This window comes from Haliotis rufescens, unplaced genomic scaffold (genome assembly GCF_023055435.1).
Source record: "Haliotis rufescens isolate VD_foot unplaced genomic scaffold, xgHalRufe1.0.p SCAF_11, whole genome shotgun sequence".
Taxonomy (NCBI): domain Eukaryota; kingdom Metazoa; phylum Mollusca; class Gastropoda; order Lepetellida; family Haliotidae; genus Haliotis; species Haliotis rufescens.
In genome coordinates, this window is record NW_025963791.1 from 19101035 (window position 1) to 19121494 (window position 20460).

At 42.0% G+C, this 20460-nt stretch overlaps 2 protein-coding genes across 2 annotated transcripts; one reads left to right on the forward strand and one right to left on the reverse strand.

Annotated features, from left to right (window-relative positions):
• Positions 1-1144: 1144 nt before the first annotated feature.
• On the reverse strand, positions 1145-16892 carry LOC124137270. The gene is made up of 10 exons (XM_046503505.2): positions 16640-16892; positions 15024-15140; positions 13050-13179; positions 12216-12279; positions 11537-11620; positions 9483-9631; positions 8559-8708; positions 7693-7732; positions 6745-6929; positions 1145-4063 (listed from the first exon to the last, which is right to left on the reverse strand). Exons 1-10 carry the CDS (start codon positions 16743-16745, stop codon positions 4030-4032), a joined length of 1059 nt encoding a protein of 352 aa, XP_046359461.2. The 5' UTR covers positions 16746-16892; the 3' UTR covers positions 1145-4029.
• Positions 16893-16899: 7 nt separating this feature from the next.
• LOC124137271 (rRNA methyltransferase 2, mitochondrial-like) lies at positions 16900-19534 on the forward strand. Its single transcript, XM_046503506.2, has 2 exons — positions 16900-17384; positions 17846-19534. Exons 1-2 carry the CDS (start codon positions 17042-17044, stop codon positions 18274-18276), a joined length of 774 nt encoding a protein of 257 aa, XP_046359462.1. The 5' UTR covers positions 16900-17041; the 3' UTR covers positions 18277-19534.
• The last annotated feature ends 926 nt before the right edge of the window (positions 19535-20460 follow it).

Sequence of the window (20460 nt, forward strand, 5' to 3'; positions counted from 1 at the left end):
GTTCTTAAAGACCCCGAAAGACAGCATCAATTACAAGCAAGAATGAAACTTTGATTTAAGGATTGAGTGAGCATTCCTTGGAGATCGGATTCCCAGAACTGGACACCTTGCAACTGGAATAAAATTGCAAATATTGCTTTAAGTTTCTGACAAGGCACCCAATCATTGACTTTCACCCTCCAGGATGTGACCAGGAGACCAACTAATCATGTATGTATATGTACTTATGTAATGAGATTATGGTTTACTGAATAGTCTCAGAGATGTAAAAATATTCCAAAGATTGGACAACTTTTCCAGGAACCATGTCAAGATTTGCAGGGTTTCCAGCGATAAACTACACAGTAACCAATGCTCCTTCTAAGAGGTGAATTAATGAAGCAGGTCATCAGGCTCGGTGACTTGGTTCACTGAGTGTCATTGTTCAGTGCGTGGATCGTTGCTCAGCATATCAACCACTGGTTTATCGGCTTCCGAAGTAATTATATACAGGTCGTAATGCTATTGCTGGAATACTGCTGAGTGCACGTTATAGTGCTGTGTAAAACAAACCATTAAATCGTGCAACCCTATGAATGACTGTAAATGCAAACTTCTTAAATACATTTTTAATTTGTTTCGTCATATCTGTTGCCATATTTGGAAGAATGTGAAACTGTAAAATCCCCAGAATGAAGCAAAATATAAACATATTTCTTCAATTACCTTTCGTTACTTATTTTGAGAAAAGAGACAGGTGATCGCCAGAACAATGAATTGTTCACATCAAACTCAATTGGCAGAAACACCCTTGAGTGCAAAATCAGTCCATAAGAAGCCTTCGTTAAATCTCCAATTGTAAAGGAAGCAGTGGCCAACTTTTTCACATTACCTGAACATATCACAGAATCTGATTAATAAATTAATACATAAGTTTGTGTTAAATACAAACATAGTGTTAAACATCTTGTAAACATTTTAAAAACTAAAACACAAATGCAAGTGGCTCATCTTAACTGAAACAAAATCACAAAACACACAGTAAAAATGTTCCCATCAACACGTAGAACCAGCATGGTGGAGTTGTCACCCACCTGATACAAGCAGACCATGGTGGATCCACAAGAAGTCTTGGGATGGGACAGTTTCTAGAGGGCTGGATGTACACAACAGGCTTGATCGCTCGAGAAGTCTTGGGATGGGACAGTTTCTAGAGGGCTGGATGTACACAACAGGCTTGATCGCTCGAGAAGTCTTGGGATGGGACAGTTTCTAGAGGGCTGGATGTACACAACAGGCTTGATCGCTCGAGAAGTCTTGGGATGGGACAGTTTCTAGAGGGCTGGATGTACAGAACAGGCTTGATCGCTCAAGAAGTCTTGGGATGGGACAGTTTCTAGAGGGCTGGATGTACACGACAGGCTTGATCGCTCGAGAAGTCTTGGGATGGGACAGTTTCTAGAGGGCTGGATGTACACAACAGGCTTGATCGCTCGAGAAGTCTTTGGATGGGACAGTTTCTAGAGGGCTGGATGTACACAACAGGCTTGATCGCTCAAGAAGTCTTGGGATGGGACAGTTTCTAGAGGGCTGGATGTACACGACAGGCTTGATCGCTCGAGAAGTCTTGGGATGGGACAGTTTCTAGAGGGCTGGATGTACACAACAGGCTTGATCGCTCGAGAAGTCTTGGGATGGGACAGTTTCTAGAGGGCTGGATGTACACGACAGGCTTGATCGCTCGAGAAGTCTTGGGATGGGACAGTTTCTAGAGGGCTGGATGTACACAACAGGCTTGATCGCTCGAGAAGTCTTGGGATGGGACAGTTTCTAGAAGGCTGGATGTACACGACAGGCTTGATCGCTGGAGATGTTTTGGGATGGGACAGTTTCTAAAAGGCTGGATGTACACGACAGGCTTGATCGCTCAAGAAGTCTTGGGATGGGACAGTTTCTAGAAGGCTGGATGTACACGACAGGCTTGATCGCTGGAGATGTTTTGGGATGGGACAGTTTCTAGAAGGCTGGATGTACACAACAGGCTTGATCGCTAGATAAGTTTTGGGATGGGACAGTTTCTAGAGGGCTGGATGTACACAACAGGCTTGATCGCTCGAGAAGTCTTGGGATGGGACAGTTTCTAGAGGGCTGGATGTACACAACAGGCTTGATCGCTCGAGAAGTCTTGGGATGGGACAGTTTCTAGAGGGCTGGATGTACACAACAGGCTTGATCGCTCGAGAAGTCTTGGGATGGGACAGTTTCTAGAGGGCTGGATGTACAGAACAGGCTTGATCGCTCAAGAAGTCTTGGGATGGGACAGTTTCTAGAGGGCTGGATGTACACAACAGGCTTGATCGCTCGAGAAGTCTTGGGATGGGACAGTTTCTAGAGGGCTGGATGTACACAACAGGCTTGATCGCTCGAGAAGTCTTTGGATGGGACAGTTTCTAGAGGGCTGGATGTACACAACAGGCTTGATCGCTCAAGAAGTCTTGGGATGGGACAGTTTCTAGAGGGCTGGATGTACACGACAGGCTTGATCGCTCGAGAAGTCTTGGGATGGGACAGTTTCTAGAGGGCTGGATGTACATGACAGGCTTGATCGCTCGAGAAGTCTTGGGATTGGACAGTTTCTAGAAGGCTGGATGTACACGACAGGCTTGATCACTGGAGATGTTTTGGGATGGGGCAGTTTCTAGAAGGCTGGATGTACATGACAGGCTTGATCGCTCGAGAAGTCTTGGGATGGGACAGTTTCTAGAGGGCTGGATGTACACGACAGGCTTGATCGCTGGAGATGTTTTGGGATGGGGCAGTTTCTGGACGTACCAAGAGGCAGATTCAAGGCCTTTACGAGCTGACTTGTACCTACCTACTTGCCCAGTGCAGTTTTCATACCTATTTGTAAACAACTATTACCTACCAGCTTCCAACACTGCTCCGGACTACAACAGAGACAGGCCTGTTTCAAGACAGTGACAAAATTCTAAACATTCGTGAGTGTACTAACATATATCAGAGGGCTTGCAATCTCATGAAAATCAGATGTTAGTTCTCCCTACCGCTAAAGAAAGCTTTCTTTAGCAGTAGCGAGAACCAACATCTGATTTTAATGAGACTGGAGGGCTTGTTGCTGTTAACTGCCCCAATTGTATTGTTTTGAAACTGTGCACAAAATATGTCAAATAGTAAACCCAGCAATGTAAAATGTCATAACACCGTGCTGCCACATTCACACTAATGCCCAAATATGTAACACAAAGCATTCACAAACAGCAAATATACCAAACAATTGTAAAAGGTGAGATTCAGACAAAATATTCAGCTGACTAAGCATAACATCATATCATGTGTATATCACCTTCTGTTAAAGGGGCCAACCATTTAATATTCTTGGGGGAGGGGGGGGATGTTGTTTGAGACTGTGTTTCAAGACTCAACAACAATAACAACCTCCAGTCCAGTGAACAATTATAAATTTTTTGCAAAACCTGAGGACAAAATATTTGTGGGGAACATGTTATTTTATTTTTAAATTCTGGGCCCCCTCCAGACTAACAAACGATCGACCCCTGAACAGGTATTACCCTGAACCAACAATGCCTCAACATACAGGAGGTAGTCCACGGTGTACACAATACCGTACACAATCCGGTACACAGAGGTAGGACCTGGACCCTGCTTGAGTCACTGTTGTTGTCCAAACTATTTGTGATGGTCGCCTGCTACCTGCGTAACTGCAGCCGACCTGTATCACTGGAACTCAGGTGTGTGAGAACTGGGAAGGTTCTTGAGGACCAAAAGCTCCTTTCAGTTTTATGACAACGACGAACACAGCAGCATCTGATCCTTGATTGCAAAAATATATATCTGTATTTCCAACAGTCTTGTGAGTCTTTCTCTATGTCTTTTTAGTTGTAAGACTAATAGTATTGCTGTGGTACATCTTGAGCACTACCAGTGTGTGCATAAGCACACATTGTTGACCATGGTGTGTATCCAATGTGCGCCCCAGACAGGTCCCCTTGCTGCTGAAGCCCGCGGTGGTCAAGGTAGAGATTTCTTATCCGGAGCGACAAACCTGAAGTAAATCAAACGTATCCTCATTAAATCTTAGATATATTTATAAACATACCAAAATAGCCAGTGTCCAATCTATTCCGCCTAAGAATTCCCACTGTCACAAGAAAGGCTTAAGAATTCCTATTGTCCGAAGAAAGGGGTTATACACGGAACCTATTCTGCCTTAGAATTCCCACTGTGACAAGAACGTGACAATGTTCCAGCCTTTTGACAGTAGCCTGTAAATAATTAGGTCTGAACCAGACCCTCCGATCAATTAAGTCGCCCCTTACAACAAGCATAGGTTACTATCTCTTCCCCAATGAAGTCCACAAGAGCCATCATGTACTGACAACAAGCATAGGTTACTATCTCCACCCCATGAAGTCCACAAGAGCCAGGATGTACTGACAACAAGCATAGGTTACTATCTCCACCCCATGAAGTCCACAAGAGCCAGGATGTACTGACAACAAGCATAGGTTACTATCTCCTCCCCATGAAGTCCACAAGAGCCATCATGTACTGACAACAAGCATAGGTTACTATCTCCACCCCATGAAGTCCACAAGAGCCAGGATGTACTGACAACAAGTCCACAAGAGCCAGGATGTACTGACAACAAGCATAGGTTACTATCTCCACCCCATGAAGTCCACAAGAGCCAGGATGTACTGACAACAAGCATAGGTTACTATCTCCTCCCCATGAAGTCCACAAGAGCCAGGATGTACTGACAACAAGCATAGGTTACTATCTCCACCCCATGAAGTCCACAAGAGCCAGGATGTACTGACAACAAGCATAGGTTACTATCTCCACCCCATGAAGTCCACAAGAGCCAGGATGTACTGACAACAAGCATAGGTTACTATCTCCTCCCCATGAAGTCCACAAGAGCCAGGATGTACTGACAACAAGCATAGGTTACTATCTCCACCCCATGAAGTCCACAAGAGCCAGGATGTACTGACAACAAGCATAGGTTACTATCTCCACCCCATGAAGTCCACAAGAGCCAGGATGTACTGACAACAAGTCCACAAGAGCCAGGATGTACTGACAACAAGTCCACAAGAGCCAGGATGTACTGACAACAAGTCCACAAGAGCCAGGATGTACTGACAACAAGCATAGGTTACTTTCTCCTCCCCATGAAGTCCACAAGAGCCAGGATGTACTGACAACAAGTCCACAAGAGCCAGGATGTACTGACAACAAGTCCACAAGAGCCAGGATGTACTGACAACAAGCATAGGTTACTTTCTCCTCCCCATGAAGTCCACAAGAGCCAGGATGTACTGACAACAAGTCCACAAGAGCCAGGATGTACTGACAACAAGCATAGGTTACTATCTCCTCCCCATGAAGTCCACAAGAGCCAGGATGTACTGACAACAAGCATAGGTTACTATCTCCACCCCATGAAGTCCACAAGAGCCAGGATGTACTGACAACAAGCATAGGTTACTATCTCCACCCCATGAAGTCCACAAGAGCCAGGATGTACTGACAACAAGCATAGGTTACTATCTTCACCCCATGAAGTCCACAAGAGCCAGGATGTACTGACAACAAGCATAGGTTACTATCTCCACCCCATGAAGTCCACAAGAGCCAGGATGTACTGACAACAAGCATAGGTTACTATCTCCTCCCCATGAAGTCCACAAGAGCCAGGATGTACTGACAACAAGCATAGGTTACTATCTCCACCCCATGAAGTCCACAAGAGCCATCATGTACTGACAACAAGCATAGGTTACTATCTCCACCCCATGAAGTCCACAAGAGCCAGGATGTACTGACAACAAGCATAGGTTACTATCTCCTCCCCATGAAGTCCACAAGAGCCAGGATGTACTGACAACAAGCATAGGTTACTATCTCCACCCCATGAAGTCCACAAGAGCCAGGATGTACTGACAACAAGCATAGGTTACTATCTCCACCCCATGAAGTCCACAAGAGCCAGGATGTACTGACAACAAGCATAGGTTACTATCTCCACCCCATGAAGTCCACAAGAGCCAGGATGTACTGACAACAAGCATAGGTTACTATCTCCACCCCATGAAGTCCACAAGAGCCAGGATGTACTGACAACAAGCATAGGTTACTATCTCCTCCCCATGAAGTCCACAAGAGCCAGGATGTACTGACAACAAGTCCACAAGAGCCAGGATGTACTGACAACAAGTCCACAAGAGCCAGGATGTACTGACAACAAGCATAGGTTACTTTCTCCTCCCCATGAAGTCCACAAGAGCCAGGATGTACTGACAACAAGCATAGGTTACTATCTCCACCCCATGAAGTCCACAAGAGCCAGGATGTACTGACAACAAGCATAGGTTACTATCTCCACCCCATGAAGTCCACAAGAGCCAGGATGTACTGACAACAAGCATAGGTTACTATCTCCACCCCATGAAGTCCACAAGAGCCAGGATGTACTGACAACAAGCAAAGGTTACTATCTCCTCCCCATGAAGTCCACAAGAGCCAGGATGTACTGACAACAAGTCCACAAGAGCCAGGATGTACTGACAACAAGTCCACAAGAGCCAGGATGTACTGACAACAAGCATAGGTTACTTTCTCCTCCCCATGAAGTCCACAAGAGCCAGGATGTACTGACAACAAGCATAGGTTACTATCTCCACCCCATGAAGTCCACAAGAGCCAGGATGTACTGACTTGTGCCTGGCGTCTTCCCTGAAGAGGGTGTCTTTGTTGTAGTACTGGAAGGGCAGGTTCTTGTCCACCAGGTGCTGACTCTGCTGCAGGAACGCCTCAAACTCCTCCCCCGGACACCGCTGCAACGCATCCCACACAACGTGGATGTAGAACAGGGTGAGTGTCTCGTGGTACCCCCCCTTTAACTGAAGTACAGAGCGTATCATGATTTAATTGACTTTGAAAGAAACCAACAGTTGATAGTGTGAGTAGCAAGCTATGATGTCAGGGTGTGACTATCCGTCTGGTCCCACATGTGACCTTCCAAAGACAACTTTAATGTGCAAGCTATGACGTCAGGATGTGACAATCTTTGTTTGTTTGTTGTTTAACGCCGCACTCAGCAATATTCCAGCTGTATGACGGTGGTCTCTAAATAATCGAGTCTGGATCAGACAATCCAGTGATTGACATCATGGGCATCGATCGACACACTTGAGATCAATGACATGCATAAACCAAGTCAGTGAGTCTGACCATCTGATCCCGTTAGTCGCCTCTTACGACCAGCATAGTCGCCTTTTACGGCAAGCATGGGTTGCTGAAGACCTATTCTACCCCGGATCTTCACGGGTCTTCAGTCTGGTCGCACACTGTGACCTCCCAATGACAACCTTAATGTGCAAGCTATAATGGGGCAGGAGATCATCAGGTCATTGCAAATAAGTGGTTTCCGAAATAGCATTGACATTTTCCATGGTCTCAAGGTCTTACTATAATACTGGGAACCTGTCTGCCGTGGAGTCCCCATAGGGGAAGTAACTCTGGTCTCTCTGGTGACGAGAGAATATCGCCCTCAGACGAACTTTGACCAGATGAACTAAATTTACAAAATTGTTTCCTATGAGACCTAATCACAATCTATAACAACACACTCTCTGAACAACAGCAGTGCACAATAAAACTTACCTTTGACTTATTCTGCTCATTGAATTTCTGAATTCCTAATCTGTAACATGATAAATATATGTAGACTATCAAATCCGAAAAAATGCTACTCTAATGTCATGTGAATACAGCTTTTATCTGAGCCCTGTTTAATCTGAATGAGTGAGTAATATCGGTTTAACGCCACTTTCCACAGTATTCAATTATATCACAGCGTTTCAACTTGATGTGAGAAGAAAGCCCGAAGTGTTGCAGATCTTGGTCATTTAACACTTTTGTGAAACCCATAGCCACGGGTTAATGCTGAGAAACCGAGATATATAATCAGGCATAATCTGGGATTCAAACCAATGACAAAAGGTTTCTGGCCTCCCAGACGGATGCAATTGCAGCATCTTAGAGAGTGGATGCCACATGCCTCTGTTTCACTTGATATTCCAAAGGAAATAAAAAATTCATTCAAGTGCCTAATGCACTACTTCATAAGCACAGGTACATGTGAAGAAGGGAACGAATGGGATCAGTTCAAATCCGTTAATAACAGTGTGAGGTGAGGTGAAATGCGGTTTAACGTTGCGTCCAAGATTATAGCACTTATATAGCGACATGCATGCACATGTGTGAGTGTGTGGCTTCTTGTCTGGATTGATGCCTATTTATAGTGCTAGCCCGCTGAAATACCATGCCGCAGTTTAACATGAATACCCCACTCAGTCACAGCATATTGACTCCAAGCCCCTTAATGCCGAGCGCCAGACAGGGTAACAACAAGTACCATCTTTAAGCTTCTTTTGGTATGACGCGGCCGGGGATCGACACACAGGCCTTCCACACTCCGGGCGGACGCTCTACCACTAATAACAGTGTGAGTGATAAAGCAGCCTCACTTGATGTAGGGTGTGGCTCCATCTTGGCCGTACTCTCGGAGGTAGTTCCAGGCCATACGCAGGTGAGCTTCGTGTGTCCAGTCCTGGAATGGGAGGGTGGCATCTTCGAATGCCTTGATGAAAACCTCATCACTTATTGAACGGAATGACCTGATAGAAAAATAGGATGTCAAAATATCAGTTATACTTTACTAAATCTCACATTATGAGTTTAAGTCAAAGAGTGGTTCACTTTCCTTCCTTGGATCACTCTTATGCCTTTAACACTGACTTACAACACTCGTAGTGCTAAAACAATCGTAAGTACTCTACTTTATCATTACTTATGATACTCGTAGCACTAAGAGAATCGTAAGTCCTCTATGCTAACATTACTAATGATACTCAGAGCACTAAGAGAATCATAAGTCCTCTATGCTAACATTACCTATAACACTCGTAGCACTAAGATGATTATAAGTCCTATACTTTAACATTTACTTACAAACCTGGTAGCACTAAGACGATCCTAAGTACTCCACTTTAACATTACTAATTGCACTCATAGTGCTAAGAGAATCGTAAGTTCTATACTTAAACACTGACTCACAACACCCGCAGTGCTAAGACGATCATAAGTCCGCAACTTTAACATTACTTATGACATTCATAGCGCTAAGACAATCATAGTCTTATACTTTATCATTGATTTACGACACTCATAGCTAAGACGAACATAAGTACTCTACTTTAACATTACTTATGACATTCTAAGACAATCATAAGCCTTATACTTTAACGACTTACAATTCTAATAGCACTAAGATCGCTTTGTGGAATGGAGACCTGGACTTGGACCTGGATGTTTTAGGAAGACTATGGGCAACAGTGACAGCTTATTTACTACAACATAAGCTCATAAGACCATTTAGGTGAACACCTTACTTTGTGAAGTAGAGTAGAGGATCCATCTGACTCTCGGAGACGCTGGCTCCATGAACTGTGCCATACCAAACATGGTGGTCCCCCACTGTGTGCACCGAGTGGGTGCCGCAGAGCAGGACCGCCAGAGACCCCAGGATAATGGGCAGGCCCTGGACACAGAACCAGGAGGTCAACAAGGAAATAGTAACAGAGCTCCAGACAAGCTGCGTATTTCTGTGACACCATTACCCAGCTATAGTCTGGAAGGTGATTTAAGGTACCAACGTTTACTTCAATATCTGAAAAACTATTGGACCTACTCCAGTCAAAGTTGGTATGAGATTATTAAACAGTCATACATAACTGGATATTACATTTAAAGACAATCGGTGCATGAACAAAACATCTGTCGATTTAGCTATCACTATATTTCATCAACAACCAGACCTGTTCGTCACGGGTGGAACGAGCATTCATTGAAACAGCCATCTGCATAATGCTACCCCTGCATCACAGGGCCATATGACACAGTTGAACCAATCAACTCAACTTGAAAGGGTGCACGGGAATCACGCACGCAAGAATACGGTGTAAGCGTTGGGCGTCTCAACATGCGTGATTCCCGTGCACCCTTTCGAGTTGAGTTGATTGGTTCAACTGTGTCAGATTTATTATTCATGCACCGATTGTCTTTAAATGTAATATCCAGTTATGTATGACTGTTTAATAATCTCATACCAACTTTGACTGGAGTAGGTCCAATAGTTTTTCAGATATTGTAGTAAACGTCGGTACCTTAAATTACCTTCCAGACTATAACTTGGAGTTACTTGCGTACAAATACACATGGAAAATTCCAAAACCCCAACAGTGTAGAACACTGTGCATAATTAACAAATGTAACTTTTTCTACTTGCTTGCCGGTATTTCTTTACATATCTTTATTGACTGATTGAATGCAGGCATCAGGCACACATGAACTCTAGTCTACTGCTGTGAATAACGAACAAAAGGGCACTATGTCTCGCTTATTGATAATTAGACATGATTGGAGCTAATATGGATAGAATTATCATTAAACTGCCCGCATGTTATCAGAAATGAGTGGACAACTGTAATTTGATAATGCCCTCCTATTGCCATTATCGTGCCCATTGTTAGGGGATGTCATATTGGTGTTCAATAGTGATGTCATCTGGTTCTATGATGTTTCCATATTTGGAAAAGTGGATCAGTGACATTCATTCGTAGTAAATGTTTCAAAACTGATATTGTTGTTCATTTTCATTTGATAACAAATTCTATCCATTTTAGCTATAATAATGGAAACATTATTTTTCAGGGCATTATCATTTGCAGAAGCCCTCGCTTTTTTCAACTGCCCTCCTTCGTTGGGCAGTTAAGGAAGACCTCAGACTGCTGTAAATGATGATGCCCTGAAAAATAATGTTACCCTTATAACATCGGTGTTACACACTTGGGGCAGCTCACAAACAAGTAGAAAGTAGAAGCCACGTCAAACAGGATTATTTAACAAAAATGTCTCCTCAATGGCTTAAAATACCCAAATAGACTGGATTCCAGGGAGCAAAATTATATTGAATCCCCTAAGTGAATGATAACTTGTGTGTTAATACTCAATAGCTCAAAAGACAACCTGGAGCGTTGTGGTAGTTTAAAAAATCCACAAACTTACAGATCATGTTAATTTCAAATCATAAACAGCATCTTTTCTCAGGTTCATTCGGAATCCAGCCATGCAAAGAATCGCCCTGGCATGGAAAGGAAATATTTTTGCTGCAAGGGTAGAGCTTTGCATGTTGTCTGGGGCTGTTATTGAATGTTAGTGTAATATATATTATTTATACAATTTATTCACAAGTACAATTCATGTATTCTTTACGTATATATTTGAGAGAGGATAGAGAGAAAGTGACAAGAGATAGAGGGCAGAAAGAGCGGGAAAAAGATTGGAACTATTGTATCAATGGAATTGGTGACAAAAGTGGGATGGTGTCATCTGGGCCTTGCTGACCATGTTAGGATATCATCGAGTGTATGAGATGGATGCCTACCTCCTCTCCTTGGAAGTGGGGAACTTTGTCAAACTGACAGAGATCATCCGTGGCCGTAGTGGAGAAATTGATTGCATGCCGAATCTGAGGAAGAGAAATCAGCAGTCAAAGTCAAGTTATTACAAAGGGTCCATAACTTCTGTAACCAGTCTCGCTTTCCTGGAATGTGTATAGTTTTACTCCAGAAATGGGCTTTGCAAATTCTACATCATGTGGGGAACTGAACCTGGGTCTTAAGAATGTCAAGCAAACATTTAAACCACTGGGCTACCCTACCGCCCCTATTAACCTGGACACTGGCCAGAATTAGGCATGACCTCAGTGGGGAACTGAACCTGGGTCTTAAGAATGTCAAGCAAACATTTAAACCACTGGGCTACCCTACCGCCCCCTATAACCTGGACACTGGCCAGAATTAGGCATGATCACAAGTCTGCTAGTCCAAGACTTGTGAAAATATGAAAGGTCAAGCTTTCTACCAAAATCTTGTCATGACAAATTGTCTTGCTTTGATCTATTTCTCATCCAAAAATATAAAATATAACAATTAATTTAGTATACATCTGCTTTAAACTTTTAACTAACATAAGAAATTAATGTTCCTCATAACATAATGCAGGGTCCAAATAACAGTTTTTGATCTGGGTAAAAAGAAATTCATTTCAAAAAGTTAAATTACTTGGTCTTGTCCCAATACATGAACTGCAAATTGTTCTGATTGTTGCAGCAACTCGTGCATTCGACTGAAAACAAAATGTCCACATTAATTATACATTCACTGGAAGTCTCTATAGTTACTATCATACCAAGGCTAAAAGATCATTTAAAACAACGAATCTTACATTCCGAAAAGCAATAATTATTGTATCCTACAGCATTCATTTTGTTACCAATATGCTATATTTTATCTTTTGGGGCCACACAAATACCTTAATAGACATGATAACTAAACTGAGTGAGTTGGGTTTAACGCGGCTTTGAACAGTATTCCAGTTATATCAAGGAGTGTCAGCTTGTGTGGGAGGAATCTCGAAGTGATGCAGGTCTTAGACATTTACCACTTTGGTGAAACCCATGAGCACTGGTATGGTGCTGATAAACTTAAAACATAATCAGGGTGAACCGTGATTCGAACCCAAGATCACAGGTTTCTGGTGTGCCCAAGGGACACAACTCTGCACAGCAAATTGCCGTGCCTTAGACAAGTAGGCCGCCAATGACCCCGATAACCAAACTGTCAACCACAAGGCAAGACTATCTGGGCCCCCTTCTACAAACCGATCTTAGCGCTAAGATTAACTCCCACTCTACAACGCAAACTTCAAACAATCGGAGCACTGCAATCACTTTGTGGACAAAGCCCTTGGTTGTTGTTATGAACAGAATAAGTTTACAGTCCATTTAATGTGATACTATTGTTTTGAAAATGTTTCAAACAACAAGTAAATTTGACTTGAACATGTAATCTTCGACAAAGTGAAAAATATTTTATCCCCCAAAACAGAAGACTAACCTGTGTTTATGCAGACAAAATGAGATGATTGGAGGTGCAAAGGAAACGCTGGAAAAAGAGCTGCAGGTGACTCCTCGTTTGTGCCACGCCCCAGTGTCAGGTGTATACTGTGCCGACGTTACAACAACCACTGAAACACCATGGAGTGAGTATTGTTTTACGCTGCTTTTAGCAATATTCCAGCAATATCACAGTGGGGAACACCAGAAATGGGCTTCACACATTGTACCCATGAAGGGAATCAAACCCATGTCTTCAGCGTGACAAGCGAACACTTTAACCACTAGGCTACCCAATACTCCAATAGGCATGGAAAACAAACTGGGAGGAAAGCAGATCTCAGGTACAAATACATCATCAACAAATACATCAACATCAGGATATTTAGAAAAGAGTTTACGCTTCAAGAAAGGAAGTAGCCTGGGATTAATTTAGCAAATTTTGACTTTGCCATTGGCAGGGTGATCAGATACCCTTGTATTTTAAACTAATTTTCATGATTTAATCAACTTTTGACAGAACAAGCTTATATGTTACGGCTTCCCAAGACAAGGGAGTTAACTGACCATAAAAGTCCTGTTTTAACCCTTGCCGAAATATTCTGGAAGTTCGGAGTTATATAGACTGACGAGTTTATGCATAGTCATAATCGCATAACAAAATCGACATCCAGTTCGTAAACTTCCGTGCAGATTTCAGTCAATCGCAGGATTTGCAAAGAATTTGTACCGTCAACTGGTCTACAGATATTTTCCAAATCTTTTCAAGTTTTAAATAAAGGTGCTCAAGTAGTTTGATGCATTTCGCAAAGTAAAACCTGTTTTATAACAATATAGGTCTTAATTATCAGACAGCCTTTACTGTGCGCTGCCATTTTGTTTGAAGCAAATGCAAGTAAAATGATAGGTGGCATCTGTTTGGTCAATAGGAGGGACATAGAAGGGACATAACTCATAATAGCCACTGGTTGCACTACAATCGAACCACAGAATTCCAGCCTAGTTCGGCAAGGGTGGAGCCTGGACTTTTAAAGTCAGATAACTCTCTTGCCTCTGGAAGATGTATATGTTATTTCCAAACAGAAAGTTTTTTATGTCATTTCGGAATTCAATCAGACAATGTACTACACATGGAACTGATCTGAAACCCGGTAATAATGATGTAATTTTCTGGTCAGAATGTTTATGAATTTGATAGTCTAGTATTTACGCTGGTCTAAATTGTGTAAACCTCAACATATTTGTGATGGTCCAGGCAACTTTGTTGACAAGGTTTCAAAGTATTACTTACCTTCTTCAAAATACAATATCCAATGGGGGATTTTGATTTAGATTATTCATTAAATGTTATTAACTGGAAGTTACCTGTGTCTTTTTGCTAACACTAATAATGAAATACCATTCCCTAAGACAGCCTTGATAAGCCATTGTTGTCATATCTTACATTATAATGCAGTAATGACAACACCTTGATGTATGATAATGATTAATAACTAATAATGTATCAGTTTCTCTGTAAGCGAGGTGAGGTGAAATTGGGTTTAAGGTCGCGTCTAAGATTATTCCACTTATCTAGCAACATGCATGTACGTGTGTGTGTTTGGCTGCTTGTACAAGTCCGGACTGATGCTGATTTATAGTGCTAGCTCACTGAGATACCATCCCGCAGTTTAACATGAATACCCCACTCAGACACAGTGTACTGACTCCGAGCTGACCAGTCCTTCTTTTAGCCCCTTAATACCGAGCGCCAGACAGGGTTACAACAAGTACCATCTTTTAACATAATTTGGTATGACGCGGCCGGGGATCGAACCCCAGACCTTCCGCTCTCCGGGTGGACGCTCTCCCACTAGACCACGGAGGCGGTCTCCTTTCTCTGTAAAGAGTAAATTCTCTGTAGAGAGTAAATTCTCTGTAGAGAGTAAATTCTCTGTAGAAAGTGAAAAACACTTTCTGATGTGTTTCATCCTACCTTGCTGGGGGACTTTCCTCATGGCTTTCCGGAACAGCTCGACTGTGTCAATCTCTGTAGCTTCTCTCACAACCTTCCTTTTCCCTGTCTTTATCAAATATTCAGGAATATCTGGAACTGAACAAATTATTTTATACACAACATATCAGTGTTTTCATTATTTCAATTTCATAGTAGTTTATGATTAATCAGTGATCAAAGGCAACTTGTTTTCAAGTGGGTGAGTGATTGTAATGTTTTTAGTGTAGAATACCTGGGCACTAAATAACCCAACTATTCGTTACAACTGCTTTCTAGTCCTTGAAGTATGCAAACACATTAGGATACTGCTATTCGACACTTAGGAAAGTCTCCACAATGAGCATAGAAATGATGTTGAGGAGATGGAAGGAACATGAACCTGGGCATGTGCTCAATGAAACTTGCCGAGTCAGCTGAAGAGAATAAAATTAATGTTACGTAAAAACAATTTTCACAATAGATTATAGCCAACTGGTCCTTTGGATAATGCTAAACAGAAAAGTAGGTGCCAGTCAAAACGGCCAAACGCCAAACGATTTGGCAATTTGGTCATATCGACCAGTGGAATCTGTACCAGTGAAATATCCGATTGAAAATGAATTAATTGGTAACTGATACTTGTGTTCATTATAGCTTGCTGATTGATTGCTTAAATAGTATCTACACATTAAGGTGCTCCAACATTGATTGGTGATTTTTTTATTGACCGATGATTATCAAAGTACACAGGTTATCGAGACAGTGTATGTAGATGTGGGACACATGAGAAGTGAAGCACAAGGCCATGAACACAGTGATTGTAGAAGTGACAATGACAATGAAAAAGATAATAAATAATAATATAAAACATAATTAAGTATGTGTATAACTAAACATAACTAAATATTTACTTGAGTGTTTGTGTGTGTGCGATTGTACATTCATGATTACATACAAAATTCATGTATGGTTATTTATTCATGTATATCTGAACAGCGGTAAAAACTAACATTTTTAGTCCACTAGTCCCTATAATGATAACATATAGCAAATCACTTAAAAATGGCAAATTTCTACTAGTCCTTACGATACTTTAACTATTGGGCAGTTTGGCAAGGACTACAGGACTAGTGCCAATTTCTTACGCTGATGAATGGATGTCACTAAGTAAAGAGGACAATTGATACAAATTAAGTGTTAAAACGAATGAACTTGTTTTGATTTTCAATGTTAATTCACTGGTCCGTTTTGACTAACAATGGTCCATTTGGACTGGTATCCCACAGGTGCAGACACCAAAGAACCTTTCTCTTTTCAGACCTGCCGCTCCAGCAGTTCTTATCGTTTCAAAATTACTTTCCTTTAATAAATGACTTTCTTGATATTAATCGTGCCCTTTAAATGTTTCAGCTTCATCCTTCCGACTCTCCACTGCGTAGATATTTGTGTTACGTGTTTGATTACAGGGGGCAGTGCGCCAGATAGAGAGCACTCACTCACACTATCAGTCAGTGACTTATCGGAGTCCACACTCAACTAGATGCGACGTACAACAACATGCACTCACCCCGTTGTAAATGGGGAAAAAGCAATGTCATTTCAAGTGACTAACTCACACTTAGACTTTGAACAGAAAGTTCTTGATGCTGCAGAGGAGGGTTGTCGTGAGCGTAAGAAAACCATTGCCTGTCCACATGTCGATCTACAGAAAGAAAATGCCATTTTAGTTGTGTCATATAGGCCTTACATCACAACCTCTTGACCTCACTGACCCACATGTGGATACACACTCTGCAGAAATCGTTGAAGATCGGGCAGCTTCCAATGCATAGTACAATAACTGAGATACACAAGATCGCAGGAGAAGTATCTGAAAGGGTGCAACCCGCAGAGCGACTGGATTCCGTCTATACATACAAACAATTAATGCCGCGCAGACATTGGCGCGAACCAGCTTACAGCGCGACATCTACTGGGAAATCCCCCTCCGATCGTGATACCGGGGATTTCCCCATACCATGCTTGCAAAGATGCCACTGTTTGTGGCCAAGTCCTTAGCTGCGCTGCGTGGTAGCATGGCCTCCGTTATAACATCGGCATTGAATATTTCTTGTACCCGGTGTATTTGTGGATCCGCGATATATTCAAAAGGCAAAAAGATAAGCTCTCAACAATGGTTGATCAGGCAACGGAAGGATCCGTACGTCGAGAAAGCTGCAGCGGATAACTATCGGTGTCGCAGCGCCTACAAGTTGCTGGAGATTGATGACAGACACAAGCTGCTTCACCCGGGAGGGGTGGTCATCGACTGTGGTGCTGCTCCAGGTTCCTGGACGCAGGTCGCACTGGAGAGAGTCAAGGGTGAATATATACAGTGCCTGAACTGACTTTAAAAAAAAAGAAGCGTTTTCTGGGTGGTATCTACGGTAAAAATGCGGTGCATACTGTGTAAATCCACACACTGGTTTTTACACAAAAACATATTGAAGTCAATTCTTATAAATAAATATGTGAACAATAACAATTTCACAACAATTTCATTAACACAAACAAAAATGTAGAAAACAATACGAAATCAGAGACATCATTAAGAGTTATAATACAAGCCCCACCCATTCTATAACCAATAAAGAACCAGTTTATTAGTGGGCGTGTTCTTTTTTTTAGAGTCAGTTATTGAAACATATGTGCAAAAACTTGCTTGGTGAGCCAATCAAATGCCATGGAATCACTTGCAGTTTATTTATGACTGTAAGACAGACCTGATAGTGAAGTAGATCCAATAAACTCTTTTCACTCACAATTGTGACGTTATCTTTCAGAGCATGGACAAGTGATTAGCATAGATCTGCAGCCAATGGCCACCATAGACAAAGCTGTTGTCTTGTGTAAAAAAGATTTCACAACACCAGAAACTCAGGCCGAAGTAAAGCAGCATTTATCTGGCCGATTGGCTGACTTTGTTATGAGTGACATGGCTCCCCGGGCAAGCGGAGTGAAGTCCCTTGATCATGACAGGATCATCAGCCTGTGTGTGGAGACAGTCAAGTTCAGCTGCGTGGTGCTGAGGGAGGGGGGTGCGGTGCTGTGTAAACTGTGGCAGGGGGCTGAGCAGCCTCGGTTGGAACATATCATGAAACAGTTATTCAAGACAGTAAGGGTGGTTAAACCTGATGCCAGTCGATCAGATTCGGCCGAAATATTTCTTCTTGGAAAGAACTTTACTGGGAAAAGACCACCTCAAAAAAGCTAACGACATGTTGTTTTTTGAATTTCCTGTTGAATGAAAGTTTTAACGGTTTAACAGAATGTTATCCCGCAACCCTTGTTTGTTGTAAGAGGCTTCTGACAGGAACGGGAGGTCAGACTCAATGATTTGATTGATGTATGTCATCGTATCAAACTTGCATAAATCGATGCTCATGATGTCAATCACGGGATCATCTGTTCCGGACTTGGTTATTTATAGACCGCCATATAGCTGGAATATTGCTGAGTGCGGTGTTAAACAATAGACAGAAAAATCATACATGTTTTATTATTTATGTATGCTTTCATATTGATTTGAATGCTTAAGACTTAAAGTGCAAGTATCATGAAAAATAGTAATTGATTTTTCTTACATCATTATGTAGCCAGTATGATGTACAATACAATGGCTGAGAAAAGAATGTGTGGAAATGTAAACTTAGCGGTGTTGCACTTAATAAAAAGTACTTATTTTGAGGTCTGTATTTGTAACAACCCGATGTGAATCTTAAAAGTGCTAACGAGGAGGCGTGGCTTAATTTCCACGTCCGGCTAGGTCTGCAAGCTGATTGGGTATTACCAACAGCAGGATATAGAAGATATGCAATTGTTTCATTAGCTGTTGGGAGACCTGTGTTGTACATATAATACCGGTATGGATTCCATGTATGGCTGGTGGGGGCGTGCCAAGTAACCTTGAGTTAACATGCATTATATGATTTTAACTTTTCACTATTAGGGGAGCGGGTTCCACCCCACACCTCCCCCTCCCCTCAATCCATGCAGTTGTAAAAACAAACATTGATTGATCTTTGTGACCAATTAGTGCTAATTAACCGGAATTGTATTGGTCTCACCTTCTGTCGCTCATCTCACAACATGCACCCACAGTAGATTGTTGCATAATGTATGCCAGCAGTCAGTCCAGGTATCATAAAACTCTCAGCCCTGTGTATAGTGTAATGTAACACATTAGCAGGTGACACAGATTCTACAACATGTCGCTTCATCTTTGTTGTGCTATTTCAAGATTGCAACAGGATATTGTGATTTGGAGGATATAAACTTAACAAATGAACCAATCTGTGTTTTGCAATCACTTGTAATCCATGTGTCCAAGATGGGGATCATCCTGATTATTTTCGTCACTATTGTCAGTCACAGGTTCAAACATGTAGAGGTTCTCTTGTACTTCTTCCTCCAAATTCATCTTCCGAGAAACATTCACATTCGGGTGGCCCAGTTGTCTAAGGCGCCGCGATTCGCTGTGCAGAGTTGCATCCCTTGGGCACGCCAGAAACCTATGATTGTGGGTTTGAATCCCGGTCAGCACCATACCTATGTTCGTTGGTTTCACAGAACTGGTAAATGTCTGAGACCTGCATCACTTCGGGCTTTCCTCCCACATAAAGCTGACATGCTGTGATATAACTGGAATACTGTTAAAAGCGGTGTTAAACCCACTCACTCACTCACTCAAATAGTGTCACTATCAGACAGAGTCTGACATTTCAGAAAGTTATGATCGATTTGAGCTCACGATATTGCAAAAAGGGAATAAAGTTAGTACTAAGCTTCATCATATTATACACAGATCAGCCAATATTTTAAACAAAGAAACAAGTTACAACAAAATGAAGTTTTACAATTACTGAGATGAGTACCGTAATGCAAACAATAAACACAATGGAAGAAATAGTATGTTCTCACATTGTTTTCTCACCAAATATTGACCTCAATTTGTGATGTAAATGGCCTTTGTCACATTTCTGTTGTTGAAAGAAAGAGGAGTATATTTTAATCTTTTAATCCCTCTCATACGAAGGAAACTACAATGTACAAATGGAAAGGAGAATGTCTACAGGTTAAAGAATGAAGAATAGGTAAGCTTTCCTGAAAACGTATGTAGCCGACCATGACCATGAACAGAAGCTTGCCTGCTAGAGTGCAAAAGGAAGGGCGGGCTTGTGCGATCAAGCTTGTAATTCTGGAGGTAATTTCCAACAAAACCATATATGGAGCCATGGTATATAAAGGCTCCGCCTCCGCTGTATTTTCGTTTCAGTCTCTGAAATTGATAGGCAGGATAAAATCGAAATAAACCTTATTTATGCACTGTTTTCGATGTTTTGAATACGATATTTGCATTAACGATGTTAATCTGCCAAATCTATCCAAATCTGCAAAG